The sequence below is a fragment of the Cardiocondyla obscurior genome, linkage group LG05 (assembly GCF_019399895.1).
Source record: "Cardiocondyla obscurior isolate alpha-2009 linkage group LG05, Cobs3.1, whole genome shotgun sequence".
In the NCBI taxonomy this organism is placed as follows: Eukaryota; Metazoa; Arthropoda; class Insecta; order Hymenoptera; family Formicidae; genus Cardiocondyla; species Cardiocondyla obscurior.
This window is the reverse complement of record NC_091868.1, coordinates 3,108,934-3,134,029: the sequence shown is the minus strand read 5'-3', so window position 1 is coordinate 3,134,029 and position 25,096 is coordinate 3,108,934. Positions and strand designations below refer to the sequence as shown.

The 25,096-nt window shown below is 41.8% G+C and overlaps 3 protein-coding genes across 6 annotated transcripts in view; 1 reads left to right on the top strand and 2 right to left on the bottom strand.

Moving 5' to 3' along the window:
- LOC139102640 (uncharacterized) overlaps positions 1-25,096 on the top strand; it is a 132,826-nt gene that overhangs the window by 95,376 nt on the left and 12,354 nt on the right. For 3 of the 4 annotated variants that reach the window (XM_070656709.1, XM_070656708.1, XM_070656707.1), the window contains exons 12-13: positions 15,718-16,036; positions 16,144-16,187. In XM_070656709.1, the coding sequence (XP_070512810.1) occupies positions 15,962-16,036; positions 16,144-16,187 (119 nt within the window). In that variant the 5' untranslated portion in view covers positions 15,718-15,961. Of the gene's footprint in view, positions 1-15,717; positions 16,037-16,143; positions 16,188-19,883; positions 20,742-25,096 lie in introns of those variants that run through there. The other variant, XM_070656710.1, reaches the window with a different exon arrangement.
- Positions 6,070-8,345, bottom strand: LOC139102755 (uncharacterized). The gene has a single exon (XM_070656879.1). It carries the CDS (start codon positions 8,343-8,345, stop codon positions 6,879-6,881), a length of 1,467 nt encoding a protein of 488 aa, XP_070512980.1. The 3' UTR covers positions 6,070-6,878.
- On the bottom strand, positions 10,732-13,352 carry LOC139102642 (uncharacterized). Its single transcript, XM_070656713.1, has 3 exons — positions 13,097-13,352; positions 12,291-12,466; positions 10,732-11,236 (listed from the first exon to the last, which is right to left on the bottom strand). The coding sequence occupies exons 1-3, from the start codon at positions 13,161-13,163 to the stop codon at positions 10,967-10,969; spliced, it is 513 nt and encodes a 170-aa protein (XP_070512814.1). The 5' UTR covers positions 13,164-13,352; the 3' UTR covers positions 10,732-10,966.

Genomic DNA, 25,096 nt, shown 5'->3' with positions numbered 1-25,096 from the left:
TATTTTGAGCTGACGTTCCAAAATTAAATGTTCAACTCGATCACTCGATTTGCGGTGCTCTGGACGGCATTCGCGCTGGCCGCAACGCTACCTGCAAAATCAAGAAGCACGGCTCGAGAATTCGATTTCAACGCTATCTTCTTCTCCGTTTGAAATACCCTGGACCTGCCACGAACAGATTTTCCTGTAAACGCCACGCGGCTCTTCGTCCGTGCTCGGTCGCCTTCGTGTTTCCGCTTCCCCTGCGGCGACTCCGCGCTAGCAACGGGATGCTGGAATCGTGCTTCAAGCACGCCCGAATATCTCCGCCGATATGCAATCGAACGATTAATCCGCCGAGCGATAAATTAATTTATATACTTAAATATATTTCGCGCGCGTTAAGTGTCCGCCGCGCGCTGGAAACGGTAACAAGTTTGCTGGATATTTAATGTACATATTATACGCGTTATAATTATAATTTTACATGGAAGCCTTTGTACACATCTCGTTCCTAAGACCTTCTTTAATTAGTTTTGCTAATCGGATTCTCTAACGAAAATTATACAGCTTCGTTAATAGCTATCTTTACTCGCGATCGCAATGCGGACGCGTCGCAAGCAGTAATTAAAAATACTCGATACGATGGTAAAATCAGAGCGAATGAATCATTAATGGTGACCCTGTTTATGTACAAAATTTTTACGTAAACGTACGCTAAAAAGCACATGGAATTTGCTACGACGAGCGGCGGCGGCGGCTGGCGTACGTGACTTCCCTCACTCCTTCGACCGCCGAGTACGAGAGATGTAGTAGTTCCCCTCTGTCCTCGGTAACCGGTGCTCCATGGCACATCTACGCGCGCGCTTTACGTGAGATTCGTCGCACACAACGTCAAGATCACGTACGCAGGCCGCCGTCGCAGCACCACGAACGCTATTACCTGACGGTGCGTGTACATTGACTCTTTACATCCCGCCTATTTGATACGAGAAGACGTTTTCAAACTCGACGACGTAAAATAGGTTCGTTTGGTCCCCTTCGGCGTCAACTGAGCATCGGCACGGTGTAAATAAAATGTCGAACGCCGAGCGGCAAGACGATGGTAATGTCGGCTATAGATGAGAATCGCGTAATTTGCATAAAAAGAACTCGTCGAGATACGCCGCGACGTGTTGGTTTCTCGTCGCGTTTGATTTAATTGTTATCGCGGGCTTCGCGGTGCAGAGCCGGCTTTGTTCCCTGACCGAGACCGGCTCTCGCAACATCGGGCGTCTAAACGGCTCGTCGCCGGCACAGCCGGGCGATGGCCATCGACCACGCGGCTACGAGACTCGCGAGTCGCGTCACGCCTCTGCCGATGATTTACATTTAGGGTCGATTCTTCCGCCGCCATATTCACCGGTAACATATCCGCTAGGCGAACGCGCGTCTGCGTTTTCTTATACTTTTTTTAAGTTTATGTTCTTTAACCAAATAAATAAACGCGGGATATATTTTCGTGCGGCAAGTGAAGTTACGAAGGCGCTGAAACGATTCGGCCCTTAGTGACGCGAGTACGAGCATCGATCTGTCTCATCGACATCCGGCGAATAAGCGGAAACAAACCGTGATTTGGTTGGGCTCGTGTCACCGACTGGAAAAGCAGCCTCGTTCGATACCCAGAGCGGCGAGAGGAACGCTGCCCAAGCGAGCTTGCTCGAGAACGGAACCCAGGTAAGCGAATCACCGTGAATTGCATATAATCGTAGCCGGCCTTCGGATTTTCGCGTTCCGCCTCGCACCTGCCCTAAGTAAATACTGCGAGACTCCCCCGGAATATTGTTGTAAAAGAAATCAAATCGCCCGTAAAACGAAGAGATAGATCTCGGAAGACTCGCCCGTGGTAGCGAGAGGTCGAAAAAATTTCCGAGAGATTACTTAGTGCCGAGCGCGCGCGCGGGCTTGTTTATCTTCCGGGAATTGTCTCGCCCGCGGCACGTCGAAAACAAGAGCGCGAGCGAGGCGGGACGACGCGGAGTTTGCGGTCGTAATTGGAAAAAGATATTAAATTGTGTATACTGCACGATCAAACATACGGAAACGCGTACATATAAATTCTACAAATTTTCTGAAGCCCCCCGCGCGAGTAGTTTCGCACATCGACAACGAGATCAATAAATTCTCCGTCGCGTACAAACGCTTTTGGATCACCCCAGGAACCCCCTTTATTCCGCGGTAAACGCCGCATTACGTTTTACAAATTCATCAAATTTCTGGGTCATGAAGGTATTACGGTTTAAAACCGGATTGCGGGACGCTCTTATCCGCGGAATATTTGATAAAAAGTAAGGGATGGCGCGCGCGAGCTACCTTCCCCGTATAACCCCCCCTCCTCCCTCCCACGTTACCGTGGCGAGCGAGTTCCATTTGTTGTCGAAAACGGTGGAGGTTCATAAAATGCCTCGCGCTCGAGCGGCGGCAATTCCTGGAAGGTCGCGCCGCGCCGAGCTGAGCACGGCCAGATAAACATTGTCGACTCCCGCTATAGTATATTCCCCGAAACTTTTTTCGACTTCGTACACTCGCCGGAATATTTTCGAGGCTCTTCCGTTTCTGTTGCGACGCGCTCGCACTCGTCTCTCCTGTCACGAGCCCGATGATCCACGGCGCAACAGCCGCCGAAGGATGGTCGGATTCGTCTCGACAGCTGCGTTTCTAGCATCGAAAGGCACTTATCTAAGGTACTTGTCGCTTTTTTTTTTTTTCTTCCTCGTGGTTCTCTCGCTCGGAGTCTTCGTGGCGGTGTGTGTGTCGGTATCGCCCAAGGATGCACAACACCTGCGAAAAAAAAAAAAAAGAAGGAGACGCGCCTTCAGTAGTGTTTACTGCGCAATCGGAAGGCAGCGGTATCACGAGATAACGGAGACGTGAATGAAAGGGGCGGCTGTGTGACATTCACGCGCCGGAATTCGTGGTGAACAATCGTGCAGCCACCCTTGTTCTCTCTCTTTCTCTCTGTTTCTCTTTCTCCCCGCGTGCAAATAACTATCCCGGAAACTACCCAACAGCCCGAGATACAAGGCGCGCCGTTTTGTTCGTTTTACGAGCGTTTCTTTCCTTCCCTTTTTTTTTTTGTCCCCCGCGCGGGTCTGATTAATCTCGTTCTGCCACTAATCGCGTGACACGACGACCGATCGAGCCGAACGTGACGACGGAAACGGGACAGAGTTTTCCCTTCGCGATAAATCGCGCTGACAGTCTTAACCGATTCTTAATGGTGATCCCTGTTTCCATCTTGTCAGCGGTCCAATTAAGATATACACGGTGCCCCAGAAGAGATACCTTTAATCTCGATCACAATTATCCGAGGATCCGAATCCGGCGGCCTAGGCTTTTCTTTCGGGGGGAAAAATTCCAGGATAATTATTCGTTATGGCCTGTTTAACGATTCTAATATCAGACGATTAAGCGTCTCGGTGTTTATATTAGTCGCTTCTTTTTTCTTTCTTTTTTTTTCTTTTTGTTTTCACTGAAAAGCCGATCGGTTTTAGTGCGGGGAAACTGGCTCGAAACTAATCGCGCCGCGGTCCTAGTTTCAAGACTTTCGAACGGGAGGTTTATCGACTCGCGTCTCTCAGGCTCGCTACCGCTTGTCCTCCTCGTAAAACAAAAACAATTCGCATACGATATTCCTCATCGCTGTAACCGGGCAGCAGCATCACACTGTACGCCACGCTCGCACTCGTCTTACGTAGCCGAAGAAAAATTACCACCGGATCCGCCGTCGTTAAAATAATCGTTGCGGTACACCCCGTAGATGAAGTAACAAAATTTAATTAATCGAGGTTAGCGCCGATCGGCATCGCTGCCAACCGGTCCTAACCGCCCATCATATTACTCCGCGAGATAACCGCTTGTCGTTAGCATGAGGCAGATAAATATTGTCGCGGAATATTGTCAGGTAACTCGGGCGTAACCGCATTTTCGCACTCCATTTTTATCTAATCGATACGCGCTCGTTACTTTCCCTGCGCTGCGCGCATTAATTACGAATAATGGCTTTTCGCACTGTCGCTTGTTCGACCGTTTAATAAATAGGATAAGGCATAGATTAATAAGGCAATATAACGTGCACGCAAAACCAGTTGCACATTTAATGTGTACATAACTGTGTACGCATCAGAGTAATCACATATTGACGTGCACGAAGTAAACATTAAATAAGAGAGCGAGGCTCAACCCTGCAACATACAGCGAATTAATGACGAACAAGGATTTCTATAAAGACCCGCGATGTAGTTCTGCCGTAAAAGAATCGAACCATTTAATTTTAATTCACTTTAAATTTTAATAGCCTGCCGTTTCGAATTGCATTATTTACTTCGAAAGTCTCTCGCGATTCTCCTCGCTTGCGGGGAAAAAAAAGCTCTCTGCGAAAATCGAAAAAGATTTGACAATGCGAATCGATTATATTCGTATCATTACCGAAGCGCAGAAGTCGCTTACCGCAAGTTTTAAACGCCACTCGTTTGAAATACTTCTCGGTTAAAGATCGTTCGTTACAACGTTCGATCGTTTATCGGCGAGCAAGTAATCCGAAAAGGTCAGCAACAATTTCGCGACGTGGCCTGCAGAAAAATGTACCTTTATATATGTATATATAACCGCGGGGAATATCGATGAGCGGCTGCCTCGATAGAACGTGCCTGTGAGAGCAATTTTAATGACGTATCATTAATCTCGAACGATATTCGTGTCGCGTATTAAATATTATAACTGGCATTCTGAATTTTTTAATGAAATTATTATTAAAGAAAGTCGTCGCGAATTTTGGCGCAATAATAATCCTTCTAGTTAATCAAATATTACACGATTACTTTGCTGAATGTACTTTTATTAATATATATACATACGTATATTTGTCCGAGCGCAAGTAGCGATGCGATGGGTGCCGTAAAACGCGGGAGTAACTTGGCCGGGAAAAAAATTTGACGCGTATAAATTAGCTTTTGTTTTAGCGCGAAATAACATGCACAAATCTGCGCGCGTGCACACACCCGCGCGATGCAACGGCACGGCATAAATATTGATGCAATCTATGACAGCGATACCCAGGCGATGACTCACGTCACGTCCATGTATACTCGTGAAGATTAGCTAACTATAAGCCTTTCTAGTTAACAGCTTTATGTGGAAAACCCAAGATGAATAGCCGCGCATCATACACATGCATATATTAAAAAAAAAATTAAATGCACACGCAACGTTAACAATGAAAAAATAAAAATTAAATTAATCTTAACGAAATTATATTTTGATACTTATAATTAAAATATTGGCGATGAGGGAATGATGACATCTCACGCGCGAAATGACGATACCCGATCATTTTTTTTATCTTCGTGGGGAGGCTGTGGGGAGGGAAAAAGAAATAACATTACGATTGTACTATTCGGTTTAAATTATATATTGTTTACAGTTTACTGTATGAATGAATGCCGATCGTGAATATTTTTCCCGACAGATTTCCTGAGCTCGCGTGAAATATATTTTTCTACAATTTTATATATAAATTTATTTCCAAATCGTGCTCGCGCATTCTAAAATAATAGAACAGTGCTGATCGAATATTTTCTTTCGGGAAATATATTCGATTTGTTTGCTTCTGTAATAAAGCGCCGCGAGTTAGTGTTACACAACAAGTTCGATTTTACAACAACTTAGATTTCAAACGCTACGTTTAATAATCGACTACCATATTAAATTGCCGTTAAATCTCCTCGTCGTTTCTATATATTATGTATACGTATATCGCACACGCGACGCGATTTCTCAACGCTTCGTCATGTTCTCGAATTTATCTGATCAGAGTATCGCTGTTAAATTAGGGAAACTATAATAATTCCCTTTTTTTTCCTCTCTGTCATATCGTGCAGCAGACGATATTAAATCAACGTGTCTTTAACAGGCCCGCAGGCCGTTATCGATTTCATCTGATTGTTATTGCGCTATCGAGAGGAATCGTGATTCGCGATAATTTCCTCCAGCGGATTTTATTTGCTGTTAATTAACTTGTTTGTTCTTTCGTGTTTGACTAGATAAAATCAGAAATTTCTATAATACGCGCGGAACTACCGCGAGTTTTCACGTCCACCTAACGCCGGTTACAAAATTGACATAATAGAAAATAAAGGAGCATCTAGCGCGCGTTTTATAGTTATATTTCAACCTGTTAGCACAAGAGGCTTTCCCTCGAGAGAAGAGAATCACGTTCTTATTGCGTCTTCCCCCGAGGTACGAAGAATCGCTCGTAAAAAGCGCCCGCTTGATGCATCGCCCGCGTTGTACGGTAACAGGTTAATATTCTACACGTAGTAAAATAAAATAAAAAAAAAAACAATAATAATAATACTGCGAGCACGCGGGGGCGAGTGATGGCGCGTCGCGAATACGGTAATTAAAATGCCCCGGCAGGAAACGACGTCGCGCTCCGGCTCCTTTATTATCCTGCCGCGCGACGACGCCGCGAAACCGAGTTTTTCTGCGACTCATCGCTCAGTTCGTAGCATCGGATATTGCGGCGGCGACGGCGATGTTGCTTGTCTTTTATTTTTTTTTTTCTTTTTTTTTAATATTTTATTTCTCCTTTTTCCTCAAGACGGAAGGTTTTCTATGGATTGCGCAAGAAAATAATGTAAACGCCCGTGAGCGCGTGGTTTGCGCGAACGTAATGACGCGCGGGAGAAACTGTCGCCGCGTTGTGAAATTACGTAACGTTGCGTGATAAAAGGAAAACCGCCCTGCGATTTTTCACACCGCGAGTGCGTCGATAAGAATTCGATCGTGCGCGGATATTTTTTTTTTTTCTCGACGGCCGGTGTCAACGGTTCTCGATTCCGCGCAGTCATCGAAGCCTTCTACGTGCTACTCTCGGTAATCTCCGGTTTCTTCTTGATATGCGGCAACTTGTTCGCGAGCTTCTGCCTGAGCTTTTTGTGTTTGATGACGAGCATCAGGAGCCACAGAATCGGCCATATCAGCCGGCATATCTTCATCACCACAAGCTTGTTGAAGACGGCGAAGATCATTCCGAAAAACCACGGCGCGCCCATCATCACATAGAGCTGCACGAAGAGCCGGTATTTCTTCCAGAGGACGTTATTCCTCGTCGCTATCTTTGTGCTTTGTTGTATACGTATGATCTTAATCGTGGTGGTCAAGAACAGCACATTGTTCAAGCCGAGCGTCAGCAACGGTAAACCGAAGAAATATAAATTCACTATGTAATTTGGCCCGTCGTGGTAGCGGCGGTAGTTCGGCTTCAACGGGGTGTTCTCCGGGATTCCGGGATAAAATTCGAAGATGACGGCGACGACAGCGGGCAAGAAGGCACCGCCCCACGCGAAGACGGAGTACAGCAAGAATCGCATGTTTCTCTCGTGCCTCGTCTGCTGACCTGGTCCCATCGTCCAGCGGAATCGCGTGATGGATTGCGCCATGTCGAAGCAGATCACGTTCAGCCAGAACACCGTGGCGTTCGTGAAGTACTGCATCAGTATCCAGAAGATGGTCACGAGGACGTCGTTTATCGAGTTGCCGCACAGATTTAAGTAGCCGAGAATCGTCAGGAGGCAACCTTGCAGCACCAGGCAGAGGTTGTGACAGAGCACCGCGCGGTCGTAGATGCTCTTACGGAGTTCCCCAACTGTCAGATATACCACGACGACGATCGTGGACAGAACAACGTGGGCGACGTTGGTGTCTAGGTAGGTTTCCGTGCCCCAGAAAAACACCGCGCTGAAGTTGTTGCAGTGACGAACGACTTCCTTATTCTCCGACAGCGACGACACGTTCGTCATATTGATGGTGGTGACGGTAGTGACGGTCGTCACGGTGGTGACCGTCGTCGTGGTCTTCATCATCACTGTCGTCTCCATAGAACTCTCTTTATCCACGGTCATTTCCGAGTCGATCCTCGCGCACTTGACCAGCACTGTCGTGCCATTGGTCATGTTCTCGATGCAGTAATCATCCAGGGCGTAGAAGATGGAATAGATACGGTGAAATTTACCTGGACGGTGTCTCGGGTTGGTCTCAATTTTGCCGTTTTGACAGTTCAAGTGATTTAGACTTTGCACAGACCCCGTCATGGTGACGACTCGCTGCAAACGTGGTGACGAAATCGTCTGCCAGGCATCGCGCGCGGTGTAATTGAACTTGTTCAGTTTTACGTCGACGCACTGGAGATCGTCGTTGAGCGCGTAATCGATAACACAGCACTTCTTCGGAACGTCTGACCAGTGCGCGACCTTCGACGTCGGGTAGATCGGATAGGTCGCGATCTCGCGTATCAGGAAAGCCGCGGCGATTAATACTACGTACATGTTGGCACATCCGACGCTTCGCTTCTTCGCGCTGCTCGCAGTGTTCTGGACGCAACGATCTCAAACGTGTCTTCTCGACGTTTGACAAGTCGGAAACAATCGGAGACCGGCGTCTTGCCAGTGTCGTCGTATTTTTCTTCTATTTCTCTCTGAGTTACGTTAGCCGTGTGAATGTTTGTTGACAGGGTAGTAGTAGATAGTTTCGAACAACGAAACAACTAACCAGCCTTTGGCTGCGAGTCATAAATGTGCGGCCAATTTCCGGAACTGATTATTTAAAGAGATTTAAAGAGCGAGAATGAAGACCGAAGTCTGATGACGATAAAATAGATAAAAAAAAAATTAATTAATTAATTAAATTGTGGGTAACAATTATTTTTTGTCTTAACAGAAACATACATTAAATTTATAGGAACGCGTTTTTTTTTATTCGTTACACTGATTGAAAAATCTTTTTTCATAATTAAAGTACATATATTAAAACTGTGTGCAGTCAATAAAAACATCCGCGGTAAAATTTTGCGGTAATAAGTACAGACGGGATTATCCTAATGAGTTTTGCAGAATCTAAAAGTCTTGCCATCGACGCGTTGTGTAACGCATCGTTTTGCTAACGATTAATGGGAAGAGAAAAGAAAAACCACGGAGCTAGCCTTTACAATTTTTTAAATATTAATTAAATACAATATATTAATATGTTTTCTTATATTTTTTTGCTTAAAAAAATAAAAGAAAAAAAAAAGCATTACATTAACTCATATTTAATAAATTTATTATTAAAATTTACATAAATTACATTTTTGAAAATTTAAAACCCAATAAAGTTGTCTGAAATTTGAACTAATAATGGCTCTACAGAATACTTCATTACATTTTAAATAAACCTTCAATAAAATCGTAAATAAATTGCAAAGTTTAATCTACAGGCGCAGTAAAACAAAAAAAAAGAAAAAAGAAATAACTATTTATACGTTTAAATTAAAATAAATATTATTTAAGTTACATCAGTTGCAATATATAACTGCATATTGGACCGTATTACGGTGCTTTCCGAGCAAACTGTTTGCAAAATGTGAAATAGCCGCGACGTAACGAGGCGCGGAAACGGTGCGGTCGGCGGTATCGATTTTACGACCAATTAATCGTGAGACACAAAGAGATTTTTCGTATATTTATGTGACACACGTCGAGCATGTGCCTCGGGCGCGCATCAATCATCCCGGGCGTGTGCGTGCCGATCTTGCAAAGAGTTTCCTCCCGGAGCGTACGTTTCTCGGTATTCGTTCGGTGAATTGCGCGGAAAGCGCTCTAACGTTACGAGCGCCGCGATTGTTGCGGGCAATAAATCCCCAGCTTGATCCTTGGCGGATGCGAAAGGATGCCGGCGCGGCTGGCGGAATCAGCGGAGTCCGCCGTGGACGTGCGAAGGTGAAACGCGGCGGTAAGGGAGAAAAGGACGAGGTAAAGGTAGGGTGATAGAAGCGGAGTAGTGGCGTCAGCGACGGATATGACCGCCCCGAGTAGCGGTGACGACGGTGGTTGACAGCGAAGACCGACGACTTCTCACGATTCTCTCGAGGGAATTGCAAATCGCGAGACTAACGCAAGCCTTACGAAATTAACCGGTTCAAAACTCGAAGCCGCCGCGCTAATTAGGCACGGGATTAGATTCGCGTGGTTATCGGTCTCCGCGCGCGAAAAGTGCATTAATTATTGCTCGTTAAAATTCACTCGAAAAAGGTATTTCGAACAAATGCAAATTTATTTAATAAATATAACGCATAAGTACATCGTAAATATGGAAATATATTTCGGCAGAAATTAATACGTAATATTAATATTGAATTGATTTTTTAACCGATCATTAATAACCGTATTATTTTATTTTGCGTTGCGTGCAATATTTATATGAAATTGATAATTGGTACAGAGTGAAACCAATAACCGATAGTCCATCCGTCGGCTATGTAGCACAAATATTATTTACTCTGAAAATTATTTCCTTCTTTTTTTTAGCATTATCCGTTTTAATTAAAAAAAAGAAAATTTCCGTTTAAAAAAATTAGACGAAATATATTACATTAATAATTTTAATCTCGTTGAGTTACGTGCGGTTGATATCACCGCAACCCCATCAGCTCCAGCATAGAATATCGATGCTAGATGACGCTATTTTCTCAAACACCACGCGGTCGGTAAATTTAAATGAAAGATTGTTCTCCATTTCATTTCATTTTTCCACAGCGATAGAGATTCGAATCAAAATTAATCACCGAACTGCAAATAAAATCGCAGTCTGACTGACAAACGACGTGAGCGATTAAACAAATCGTCTTTGGGAGGGATAAATTCAAAACTAATCACAAAACTGCCGAATAATTAATACTTGCTAATAGAAACGTCTCTTTAATATTTTAAACATCGTAGTTTTCATAAATTTCGGAAACATTCTTAAAAAGAGATAATGTTAACGTGTTTAATCTACGCTATACATAGAGAGTAGCTTTCCGAGTTTTATCGGGGCGATGCGCTAGATTTTCGTACGGAGGATGCGAGCAAATCGAGCCGTCTTGCGATGACGAGGTAGTATACTGAGAAGTTTTAAGGATTTATTGACGCTATCAGGACGGGTACATGATAACGATCAGAATAGCTTGGAGCACGAGGGCCAGCAGGAGGTCGACTTCTTTGATTGTTAGGTCGTTCGCAGTGCCCGTGCCGTTGTTACATAAATTCGTCTCGCAACAGGAAGTGCATGTGTAGAGCTTGGTGCGCTCGCCGATCACGATGCACCCGGGTTCGCACTTGTTTATACAGCTCCTTTCGATGGACCACGTCACCGGGGGTGAAGTGGAGTTCTCGGTGCTGGTTGTGTAGGAAAACCGCTTCACCTGCAATGCGCGCGGACTCGTTACATCGTTTTCTCCAATTTCATTAAACACGCGGCTCCGAGCGTCCCTTTATTTAAACTCTCAGCATGCGAAGTCTGCGCGAAACATTAGGAGAGACGTTCATAATTATATTTAAAAAGAAAGCTGCTTGGTTTTTTTTTTTTTTTATCTTTACATAAGCTATTAAGCCTGGAGGAGTTTATAAATTAAGAGCTTTCACGATGATGTTTTCCTGCTGTAAAAGTCAACTGTGGATTTTCATGCCACAAAGAAAAACCAATAACTCGCGTATGTAGATTTATACATTTTACAGATGTACGTAACTAAGGTTTTTCCTTTTTTTTGTTTAAAAAAAAAAAAAAAACATTGTGTAATATTGTGAAGATGTATGATAGTTACGTTTTTAGTATGCATATATTAATAAAATGCACGCGAGAATGTTAATAAATGAAAAAGATACATTTATGATTTCTTTTAATTAATATTTTTAATATACGTTTCTGTTAGTAATTAATTTTTTTGTGGAGATGATATTTCGTATTCAGCGAATTTTCTGCTATGTTCAAAAAGTCGGGGAAAATTTCGTACGAAAGCCTCTACAGAATGTATTACCTGGCATTTCGACGATTGCCGCTTTTGATAAATACATGGTCGCGATTTGAAGTACTTCACGTGCGTAATTTAACCGCGCACATAGACGCTCGCCTCGCACGAGCGTGACGTGTGCGTGTGTCCAATTAGATGTTAATGCGCCCAGATAAACAAGTAATACGCTAAATTGGTTCAAATTGTCATAACAAGTTCGCGCACAAATTCGCCACGAACTTGTTCGTTAAAATCGCTCTTCCGCAATGCCTCGCAATGCAACAAGAAAACTATTTTCGAAACCAGGTCAATCACATTTCCACGTAATATTGTATTCCGCGGAAATAGTGTGCGTACGTGTGTGTATGTAAATTTTACGAAACAAGTTTCAATAGGGAAGATCTGCGTTGTCGCGTTCGATGCTAATCGCATTGCTTAGAGACGAAGGTACAAACCCATCCTATCTTACCATGCAGATTCTCCTGTCGTCTGTGCACTTGTGCTTGAAAGTGCTAGAGTTGCCGGTATTCCCGGTAAGATTGATACATTTCTCGTAATGGTCCATAGTGAAGCATTGATAACACCACAGGTCGTTAGCTTTTTCAGATGCCGCGTGCGTCCGATGCTCTTTTGACATTAGATGGCCTGTTCACAAACGTTCACCATATTATATACACACAGATACAAATCGATATTACTAATATTATCTGAATTTTAAATGAACCTACCAAACTCGTTATCTAATCAAATATTTAAAAAATATTTCCCCACAAAAATATATAGGCGGATTAAATTAAATAAATTTATCTCGTTTACATTTCTCTCATATATATATATATGTATTTTTTCTTTCTGATAGAGATAAAATTATACTATAAAGATAAGTTTATTGATTATCTTTGTATATATATTTATATACATATCTTGCTGTTAAATGTGAAATACTTTGATAAAAAAAGAAAAGTTGTTTTCGAAACGTATCATAAACTCAATATCAATAATATATGCAAGTCGATAAAAAAATTATTTATGTTAATCGAATATAGTTGAGCCACGTCCCTTAATAATTACAAAAACTGCTTTTTAAAATAAGCATCGTTTGTTTCAGCGTAACAGAAAGAGTCGCGATAATTTCCCCCTCGAAATATCCGTCTAGACGTAAACATTTTCGCTTATTAATTAAAATAAGAATTAAAAATTCCCGTGCAATTTTATATTTCCAAATGCAGTCACATTACGATATATATATGCGATCACATTTTACTCCGCACTTACCGTTCGTGAAGGCGATCAGGGTGACAAGCAGGAAGCACGTGATAACGACGTGTGCGTTCGCGTTCATCCCGGAGGGGTCTGTCCTCGTCGCGAGACTAAACTAATCGCAACAGTCCGACAACAAGTGGGAGGCTCACATCTTGACGAGATGGCCTTCGCGCGATTCGCACACGAGGATCACGCAGCAGCGCGAAAGATGCGAACGGTGGTCCAGCCAGCGGATGGCCACCAGCTCCGCCATACTGCGTCGGCGTTGACGCCTGCGTCACGGCCGCGTCGGGCTTGCTCTAGAAACCTCGAAAGTCGAAAATCAATATTCGTGACCGGCGAAAGGATTTGTCTCCGGCCGCGACCCGTTCGACGTCGCAGCCGTTAAATGCGCACCGCCGCCAGGACGGAACCTGAAAAGATCCGAGCATCCGAGACAAGGGACGCTAATTATGCGCGATCCTTTTTTATCATCCGTTATTTATATGCGACGCGCGATCAATCAAGGGAGTGATCGGCGGGGAAAACGTTGTCCCGTCGTACCGATAACTGCAACCCCTCGCGACTTAGTCATCGGCGACGATCGTCCGTGACAGGGAAGATAATTCGTTTCGCCGTCAACGTTAAATAAAAATACAAACGTTCGATCGATCGAGGCGTTCGAGGTCTAAAATTTGCGCTGGCGTTCCCGGAACTCGATGTACGACACCGTTTACTAGTACCTGGCAATCTTCAATATTTCCTAAATATTCCTTTATCAAATCGGAATTAATTTTTATACCTACAAAATCGGGCGGAGAGTTGCAATAACAAATTTTTTTATTACCTGTCTTCGAAACGTAAATCTAATGTTTTTCCTGGGATTTTATTATACGAAATATTTTTATATCGAAATATTTAGTTTGATTTACGTAACGGCAAGAAATATATATAATATTTTTTATGTATTCGAGATGCAACATATCTTTTAAATAAATACTTCTTATCTATTAAGAGTGCAGGCTAGTGACATCTAGCTTGGAAAGAAGCGATGTGGTGGAGTATTGTATACTCTATACATGATAAAGAAATACAGTTTTCAGTCGCTTTATAGAAATTATCAATAGAAATTTTTTATTGCACGATGTACATATATTTATGCTAAATCGTTATACGTAAAAAGCTCTAACAATATAAATTAGCAATAATGCGAGTCTTTCTCATCGGCTTTACGCGAACCATTCTTGAACATTTAGTACTTTATTCTATTTTTTATGTATAATCGTACCCAAGAATTACTAAAAGCACTTATCTTACATGCTAGTGAGAATCGTAAAGAGTCTCTTTATACGCTTTTCGCTATTTGTAGCAAACCAGTATTTTTCAATATTATAGAGATATATATTCTTTCTTTTTTTTTTTAATACTTTTACCAGGGGCAATAAAATATTTTAAACGCGCGAGCAATTGCTAACGATTTCAACGCCGAATTCTCTATCGATGTTTGAAAGATTAATTAGGAAAATAATCAAGTTTGTTCGAAAGCGGATTAACCCAAGTTTGTAATGGATCCTGCATGTGCACCTGGGATTTCACCACTTTAGTACGTCCGGACAGTCGTGGTCATGCTAAATTGCCCTCGCACACTCAACAGTTAGCATCGTGTACCGCGACGATCTAACAATCAAAACAATCTACAACAACGCGAAGTTACGATTGAACTAATGCGGTGCACGTGTTACGAATACGCTTATTCAATAATATTAATTAAAGCCGCGAAATATCCACGGCGGTTTCTTTTCTTCCCCGTTCTTAGAATTTAGTGTCGGTGTACGCCGACGCTAATTTTGATATTATCTTTTTCATTATTAATCTAAAGAACTTGGTTTCGTTGCACAATCGTTTCTCGGGTTTATGTTTATAACGCAACGAATATTTATAGAGAAAGAATACTCGGAACGACGCTGCAAGTGACTCGTCATTATTTCAACTAACGCATTTTATTTTTATCCATTACCGCGAGTTGAGGAGAAGAAAAACTATGTTCTTTGATATATCCATCCAATAATTTCAGCCGGTATACTTACCACAGTCTATATTGCACCTGCATATTGCAGGGGTGAATACCCGCAGGGGAATCGATTTCAGGTTTCCCAGACAGCGACTGTTATGACTTTTACTGGGGAATGAACCTCTTTTGACATATCAGCGAGCATTGAGTCGATGCTCAAGGAAATAGAAACTAAAGGAGAAGTAAATATGAAATAAACCGATATACCTTTCACAGAACGGACGATATAGATAATAATATTTTTAGATTAACATTTACCGTGTTATTTCTTATGTAACACATTTTATTTAGTGTATCTCAGAATTGACGTAATAATTAAACCTTCAGTTTCGATTTTCCTAATATTATTTTAATATCGCCGATCCAACTGCCTTAATTACATAAATACTTAATTGATGATCATGAAAGTGTACATTATAATATTCAGACGTGCGTCCGCGGTTATTTTTTGTTTAACTATTTCGTTTAAGAAACGTTTCTTTTTGTTTTCCTATTTATAAAAAATTGGTGTTGGTGTGACGTCTAATTTAACTAATTTTATTATCGCCGTTTATTAAATTATATGTATATTTTTTTGTTACAGATCGACGCAGCTGCATTTTCTGCTGTTAACAAAAAGTGTCGTCATCGCCGATAATTATTAATTATACGAACCGCAGGTTCGTCGGTCGTTCCGGGAGTTCGTTCAGTATACGGGCGGAATTTTTTGACATACTTTCTTCTAAACGCGAGTGCCGAACATGGAGCGCGCGTTAATGATCATCGAGTAACTTTCGCGGTTATCAAATCACGGTCGGGGTGTTCGCGAATGACCTGTGCGCGGAAGGATGACTCGTCACGTACCATCTGAGAGGAGGAGCAGGCCCAGGACGGGCATCCTGCATCAGCGGAGCAACTTTCAGGTGAGAATTAATTCTTTAAATAAAATCTTTAATTAAAAAAAATTTACTTTTTTTATTAATTAATATAGCAGCATCTCTACATTAATATTTTGCATTTTATGTTACAGCCACCAACAAAACTCAACAACTCCGCTGAAGTTCATGCAGATTGGTGAGTTGCCTAATTTTTTTTTTTTACTTTGTAATTGGGGTCTTTCAGAAAATAGCGCGTGCATGGTATCTTTTAAAATACTAAAAGGAGAGTAAATGCTCTCGATAGAAAGGAGAGATCTGCTCGTTGAAACTATCTAAAGCTATGATCTCTTGCAAATATTTAATATTTAAATACAATTTACAACGTGTACAAGTCGCGAGGATATCCTCTTTAGATTCCAATCACGGGATTCACAGGTACATAAGTCTGTCGAGTAGCTCGTACGCGACGCGATGCTGCCCCGCTCGACGCGGCACGAGTGCGCGAATTGTAACAGTCATCTGCGAAATACCGTCGAAATACAAATTTCGATATTTGTACGCGGGATGTCAACAACGGTTAACAAATATCGACGACACCCCCCATGTTGCATATGCAATCGACATAGACGAGCTTAATGTCACCGGGTTTCGCGCGAGAAAATGTAATCCGTCTCGTTTCCCCGTTATTCCACATCGATCCGCCCTGTACGAGATAAAAATGAAGCCCGAATAAATAACGAGTCTCCATCAGGCCGAGGGGAAGAACTGCTCCGCGCGGGGAAGGTCAGCCCTGATGACGCAACTGCGACGTTTCGGTGAACGTAGCATTCGCGAACGGGCTTTGATATATCTGTTTAAAGAGAACTGTCCCCGTGATATATAAATTGCACAAAAGAGTCGTAACTTTTCCAACCAGGACTCGCCACGTCGCTCGCGTGACCACGCGAGAGACCTCTCGATAGCGTCTCGACGTAGAAGGGAGAAATGTCGGGCAATAAGTTTTGCGGCTGTAATGTCATTTTATGAGCCGTCGTCTCGTAAGGCGAATATAACTTTCGTATGAAAATTGTTTACGACGTGAAATTTCGCGCGCGCGAACGTTTTATTCCGACTATATGTTAAATTAAGGCGAAATATTCCGCCGCCTACGCGTCGGCTTAACGACATATTTTGCATCTTTTTTTTCTTTTTTTTTTTTTTTTAGTCGAAAAATTGAAGAAGATCGGTGGCTACAATTTTGAAACGTTTAATATTAAATATTACGGCAATTAGGTTTGTGAAATAACACGATTCCCTTCGGTGAAAATCTCCGGGTCTCCGCTGGAGGTCCCTGTTGCATATTTATGAGATTTATATTACTTTTTTCAAGCTTAATTTGTGAAACACGTAGCACGCAATCTTGCGATTTGATCTTCAATGTACAATGAGAAGACTCAATCTTTTTTAGCATTTCACGTTACAGTGGCGGTGCCACTCATAAGCCGCTTCGAGAATAAAGCTGCTGATAATCGTCTCGTAGCGCGCGTTAGAATTAATTGCGATGAGATGCAATAAATGAGCCGTAGCTCGCGCGTAGTCGTGGATTTTAGACTCATAATACGCTTAAGTCTCGCAAATCTACCTAGATACTGTTCTCCTTTTAAGCATCCCGTTTACAGTTGAATTGCCTTCTACCCGGCGCAGCCGATCTCGTCACCGTTTAACAATCGTATAAAGTTTCGATTGCTTCCACGCGTTGTATTGTCACCGACAAATATCGCGTATATACGGAATTCCGCCACCGCGATGAAAGTACTTGTCGACTCGCTTTAGAGAGTCATATAAATAAACAGCATGTTTTTTCCACTTCGTTGCGCCAGTTGTTATGCACACTTCGCTACCATTGTTTCCCTTTCAATTTATAACTCTGCTAAGGTTTTGCGAAACCCCATCTTTATTTCATGTCGCACATCTTAGAAATTAGAGAATGCAGTTTGGTCAATATTATTTATTTCTGTCGCGAGCCGTCGAACAGTGCCTTTACAAAATGCGTTAACATTACCTCTCTATTTATTATAGTATTTCACCAGGAATAAAAAAATAACCCGAGTGGAAATTTATTTAACTAATTTAATTGTGCAGCTAGTCGTTAGATCGCTCGGATTAAATATATTTCTTAATTAATAACCAGCTTGGTACTAGTCATAAGTTATAAGAAAGTATTCAAAAAAAGAAACAAAATATGTCTAGTATCGGTCGTATAGTTTTTGTCCGGCGTGTACCGTTTATCTAAATAGATGTCTAAACTTTTTTACCCGAGTACTTTGTTTACTGTTGTTGAGCTGACCATACGCAACTCTCGCTCGACTGCTGAAATCGCCGGGAAAACCGGTTCCTGCCGCCCGCCGCCCGCGCGTCCTCCACTTTGCGAACTTAGAACGCGAAGGCTGCTGATCAGATGTTAACACACGCACGCACTCAAAGTACCGTAGCGATCGACGGGCCTGGCGCCGAGCGGTCTCGGCAGTCGAGCACGTGTTAGGTAAGTCAGGACGCGCAGAGCGAATTAATATAAATCGCTAAGCATTTGTTCTCGGTTCCGTAACTTTTCATTATTTATGACGGCCTTCGATTGAAAATTTAATACCCCAATCCCTTTAGATTTTCCACACGCGGCCGCGCCTCGAAATCGTCGACAATATATTTCGCGCTGGTAAAAAATATAAAGATCTGCATTTTTATTTATTTCCGACGTTCGGCTTTGGAAATGTTCGTTTCTCGTCGCGGTCGCATCTTTGAACCATTAGTTTTCCTGTAAGTCGGCATGAAAAATGTCAAAAACTGTTGACAGGAGGATTACAGATGTATATAAAAATATATACACTGTAAAGTAAAAAGAAAATTTTTTTTTACTTATATTATATATTTAATCATTTTTAATATGTTGAACGCTGTGTTGGTTCCGAGAATGTCAAAATAATTTAACAAAGTAAAAAGCTTCGAAATAATTCACACAATAAAAGCTGATCCTTCGTTGGGTGAAAAGGGATTTATCCTTTTTATTATTTTTCTGTTTCTAGTTGCGTGTCTTAAAATATTTACTAAGTCATTTTTCCGCCCGACAGTTTTTGTTTTTTTTTTTTTGGAAAAAGTACAAATGGTTTTCTGCGATTAAACGTTTTGTCTCGGTTTTTAAAATAAGTAACTTCTATTAAAAAAATTTTATAAATTCTCACACATAAGTAATTAAATTTCTTTAGCGAATTATTTGAAATTTATAGTGGATCACGCGTGTATTTAATGCGATTTTGCAGTAATCCGGTAATTTTACAAACTATTGATTGAATTAACAAGGTACTCGAGTTGCGGTAATGACAGTAATGTAACGACCGTATAAGGAAGCTAAAGAACGGCTTAAATAAAATTGCAGAATGTCCGAGAATTTATATTAAACGTCTGAGAATTTATATTAAAAAAAATTGTTTTATTCTTGGTCTGAATAGCTCTTTTTCCGCGATAATAAATCGCATCGGCGCAAAGTGATCGTAAAACTTTTCTTCCCTCCGCTACACTTATTTTTCGTGCACTTTAACCCAAGCTTATTATCGTAACATGTGACAGAGGAGTGTCGCATTACAATGTACACTATTACGGTAACATCGTTACAGTATTATCAGCTTACTATGTAATAATGTAACTTGTACCAGGAAAACACCGTGTTACAGAACATCGCGTTACATAATGTAAAAGATATCTCAACGCGCGACGGTGCTCAACTCCTTCGAGTCGACGTTTTAACTTGGAGCAATTTGCATTCTAAAAATAAACTCGTAACAAGCCGACATTTTATATTTAAAGCTGTATATTATTTTTATTTTCATCTTTTCTAAGTTTAAGACGCGTGTATCGTGTCGCAATAAGCTCGAGGGAGTTTACGGTAAAATATCGCCGAGCGTTGCATCTACCTTTTTCGAGTTACATCCCTTCGAGATGGCTTCGCCACGTCAATTGCACGATCAATTTTCCTCCGTGGAACGTTGCACGGCTGGCTGGCTGGCTGGCATCATTAAATTATGTCAGTGTTTATATCGAAGCAACACGTGAAATCGTTCCTCCGTCACCGTCGCCGCCTCTGCCGTCCGCTCCGTGGTCCGCCACCCCCGGTGAGAGTCGAGCCACCCTTTACCTCTTCCCCGGATCCAGCGGAATGTACTTAAACGACAGGAAGGTGCATGCGTCGATTGGTCGGACAAACCCGGGTCGATGGCGTGAGGGGGCGCCGGGTCTTTCGCGAGGTTCGTAGTACCGCTCTGACCACCGTCGCGGCTGGTTTACTCGTTCTCGTCCTTAACTTGGTAAGATCGCCGCGATCGCTCGTAAAAAAAATATATTAAAAAAAAAAATTCGATATCATAACACCCCCGATCTCAGATCTCTCGTCGATCGAGCGATTCTAGAGAGCTCTAGTTAAATAATCGGCCGAACGATCGTGCCGAACGATCGCGATGGCACGATCGCGGAGGAGCGGCGTGTAGGAAGGGTACCTGCCGTGTATGCAGGTGCAGCGGGGAATCCGCAGGGTCGTTACACCTAGGCACCGATCACAGAGTGGTGCGTGTGCTACCAGCGAGGTATCAGCGAGGAGCGGCAGGCAGTAGTGGTAGTACATCGCGGGTGGTGTGCCAGCGAGTGGATCGCAGTCGGACCGTGAATGCGGCCGCGTTAACAAACCCCCGGGATCAACATCGCCTGGCGACCGAACAATCCTACGGTAGGTGCGATCCCGTTGTTTGCTCGCCGACCACGTATCGTGTTTGCTGTTCTCGACCCGCGATCACCGCGACGGCTTTTAAATGCCCCGCGACGTCTCCGCGAGGGTGTTTGAAACTTTATCGCCCCCGGCTCGGCATTACCTCCCTAATTGGCTCGGGAGTAAGCCCGGGATAACGGTAACGATATTTATACGATATCTCGTTTCGTACCTCGGGGCAGGGCCACCCTTGAGGTACATAATCGTAACTCACGCACACGGATCTCGTTATTGCATTTGTAACACGAGGCTTGGGTAAGTGGACATCAGTTACTGGACTCATTCCCGAGTCAATTATTCACATTAGATTAGGAACGTCTTGATGCAGCATTACGGCTGGTAATGCAAGTAAAAAGACAATCCGACGAAACAAATGAGAAAGTAATTTCCCTTGGAATTACCTGGAGACAAGTGTACGTTTAACTGCGAGCCCTCGGGACTAAGCATAGTTGTATTTATTGACGGCGTAATGGAAAAACCGTGTAGATTGCCGCAGAGTCTCCCCTAGGCCCACGTTCTCTATCATTTATGCAATAATTACGGGCTGCTAGGTGAAACTGTTTATATTACTTCACTCGTGAGCTTCGCTCGTTAAACGGTGCACTTTAAATATTACGCGGCACAGAAATTAAATGCGATTTATCTACTGTTGGAGGAGCGAATTATTATGTATGAGTTTATTTAAATACAAACTCGGACGGGAATAGTTTGCCGTTTCTAAATATTATTGTCGCAATTATATAAACGCATTTAGTTGGAAACGCGTGTGCGATATAACTTGTATTAATTATAAGCAATCGTGCGTACATCGAAAATACATCGAAGGTATTAAAATCAGTTAAGGTTTCAACGTTCGATACTTTACCTTCTTCTTTTTTTTTTTTTTTTTCTTCTTACAGTTAAAGGGTTGACGCAAAATACCCTCGTCTCTTAAACCCCGAGAGTCATCTTGCTATTTATTCCGCGGTTACGAAAGTACTTAGCTAGGCGGCTTATAAACTTAATAATTTTCTTAACGAACTTTTTTCCCCCGAAAATCAAATCGCATCTCCACGTTGAACCCTTTCAGCCCACGTTTCATCAGCAACGGCCAAACACGGGGATTATCGACAAATCGATAAAATCTTGACGGCCGGTCTAATTGACAATTACAAGCCCTGGCAGGTTTATATAGCTGTGCATTCGCAACGAGTAATTGCCCCCGATAATTTTGGCCTTCTGCTGTACCCTAAATGAATCACCGCCTCGTATACCGTAGTTTGTGAAACAGAACGGGTCAATAGGGAAGGGTGGCCCTTCAAATTTCTTTCGTCTTTTCGAGAGATACTCGAGCGAGGCGTTCAATATGCATTTTCCTCAGGGGGGAGGATCTAAATTTAGACAGCTCCGTCAAAAAGTAATTCCTCGGTAATTTGATTTTCAATTGTGCGTAAACGCAACCAAATAATGCGAGGGACAAGCAAGAAAAAATTAAATAAATGTATAAATAATCATATGCCATTTGAATTTTTTGTTTCGTTTAATTTCCACGCAACTGATGCATTTATTATGCTTTTATAGTTTTATAATTAAATAACGCATGAGAGCAATGATAAAATATATTTTGAAAAATATAACAAATTGCATAAGGATAAAAGGAAAGTTATTCAATGGAAATTATTTTTACGAAGTTATTAAACCAGCAGGAATATTTTCGTGATAAATTATTTTATTTGAAAACAAAAATTTTCTCTTAATATGAAAGCAATATGTTTCCCTATTTTATTAAAACGATTGGAAATCGCAACGGTGAGAAATTTGTTACCCACCATGCGAGAATATAGAAGTAACGGCGGCAGGTATTTCTATAATACATGATCCTTCTAGAATGAGATTTCGATCAATTACGTCTGTAACACAATTCGTTTGAAATTTGGTTTCAAATAAATTTTTGAATGATAGCTTTGAATTATTCCATTTACTAGCAATTACCGATAATATGCTTCGAGAGATTTTCGCTTAACAATTGATACAAATGTTTGGCGAGAAATTAAAAATATAATCGGTACTTAATAAAACACCAATCACACGGCAACTGATAAAATTAGAATAAACATGTATATATATTTTTTTATTTCTTTTTGTTATTTTTAAATATTGCATGTATGTGTTATTATAAATGTATACGGTTTATAATGAGAAATATTAAGTATATCGCATATGATATTGGAAAATATTTAACGAATATTACGTTGAGAAGAAATGTATTGCTGCATTATGATATCGATGAATGAAACAAATATAATTTCCGTCGGTGTATCGTATACAAATATTGAACGAGAAAGAGAGAGAGAAGTTTAGATTTCATTTATATTTTCTAAGAAGTCTGTATACTTTGCATGCGGCGCATACGATACTCTTTCGTCAAACGCTTTTTAGCAAAATAAGTACCAATTAATTTGATTTTCATTCATAATTTTTCATCCGTCATCTGTCTATTTCAATAGCATTTTATTGAACGCCTGGCTCACATAAATAGAAACGAAGTGTAGTTAAAAGGATTATAAATTATTTATTTCTCGCATTAATTATTTGATAAAGGGTAGACGAGAAAGAGAAGAAAATACGAAAACGACGTTGCGAGGAAGGTAGAATTCAAGCGCCTCTTCGAGATGACCGATCTCCCGGAAATATTCGCGACGATAGTCGGTATCCGACGTATTTAATTAAGCCCGGAAAGTCCCTCGTAGTTGCATGTCTTTGCGCTTTGACGCTGGCGCATATATCCCGAAGCAAAATAAATTTCCACGGGAGAAAAATTTAACGCGAATAAAAGGCGCTTTTCTTCGGAAGCTCTTCGAGTTCCTTCGTTTCGAACGCCGAGGGGAACCGCTAGTTATCGGCGAAGGCGAGATTTTTCGCCTTAATCCACAGAGGAACTCGCAAGGGGACGAGAAAGATTAATCCCCCGTGAAAGGATCGATTCCGGATTTATTGCCCCGCGTAACTTGGATAAGTTGTCCGCCAAGCTCGCATCTCGCGCCGCGTCGGGCACGCGTTATCCGGTCCGATAGTGGGCTCGCACTTACGTAACGTCGTAGGTACAACAGTAGCGCGTTTCGCGTAATTACACGGCACTAAATGTCCATCAAGCGCAGAGGGAGGCTGCGCATTGAACAAAGGAAGTTAACGAGCCAGCAGGGACGATGGCGCGAGACTTGGAAGGCCGAATGAATTGTCTTTAATAGCCATTCCGTCGTCGCACCGTAGGAAACGCTCTGTGAAACATTCCACGTCGGACTGTTCTAAGGAAATGAGCGGAATTTAACAATTCCCCATCTCCGTCGTCTGTCTCCGCGACGGTGTGATTATTTAACTCGCTCCGCCTGGTACGCAGTATTTTTAACCTTGCGACCACAGACCACAGACTAATTGCCAATTAATTGTAATTAATATTGGAATAGGCTTAGGGCTCAAATATGTGATATCGCGATGTCCAATTATGACAAGACATGCAAACAGGGATAATTAAGATAATCAAAAAATTAGAGGAACGTGCAAACGTCAAATTTAATTTAAAAAAACGTGCTATCGTGTACACCGAATATCGTATTAAGTATTATTAAAATGTTAGGTTTAGTGTATCGCAAATTTGTAATTAATGAATACGTCGTGGTATTCGATCGATTAAATCTCTCATTTGCAACTTACTTAATTAATAAAAAAAAAGAATATAATTAATATCTGTACGTACATATAAAATACATTTAAAGAAACGTAAAGAATTAAAAGTTCCATGTAGGATATACATATGTGCACGTACGTCTGTAATTCGTTGTTGAAAATAATTAAATGTACAGCAGTTTTCTTTTACGTAAAAGAAACAAGATTAAATGATGCGCGCCGAGCGCGCGCTTTATTATTACCTAGTATTATAAAATTTAATATTACGTTGGCGAATTAATGCGTAAAACGTATTGCTACTGCTCGTGAAATATTTATTATGTCATTCTCTAAGCAACTGTTCTCTCCATCTGTCTCGTTTTCCCGCCTGAATTTTCACGGTCCATTGCACTCTCTTTTACGCGAATCATTCGACACGCATAATTTAATATTTATTACATTATCTCGAAAAGAGCCGCAAAATTCAGCGATACGCATCGAGGGGCCATTAATATGTGATGAGCTCGCGGTCGGTGGACGATGACAACCGCGGGATTTGTTAGCGAGAGGAATCGGTCGCGGGTGTAATATCGTTATAATTTATCCGGCGTAACGGCGGGGATTGTGCCGCTATTAAATCCGCATCTGGCGATTTTCATGCGACCGCGAAACAT

Coding starts and splice junctions, on each gene's coding strand:
- LOC139102755 (XM_070656879.1), bottom strand. CDS start 8,345: ATGTACGTAGTATTAATCGCCGCGGCTTTCCTGATACGCGAGATCGCG.
- LOC139102642 (XM_070656713.1), bottom strand. CDS start 13,163: ATGAACGCGAACGCACACGTCGTTATCACGTGCTTCCTGCTTGTCACC. Junction 12,467..13,096: donor CCTGATCGCCTTCACGAACG/GTAAGTGCGGAG, acceptor GTTTGTGAACAG/GCCATCTAATGTCAAAAGAG. Junction 11,237..12,290: donor ACGACAGGAGAATCTGCATG/GTAAGATAGGAT, acceptor CGCGCATTGCAG/GTGAAGCGGTTTTCCTACAC.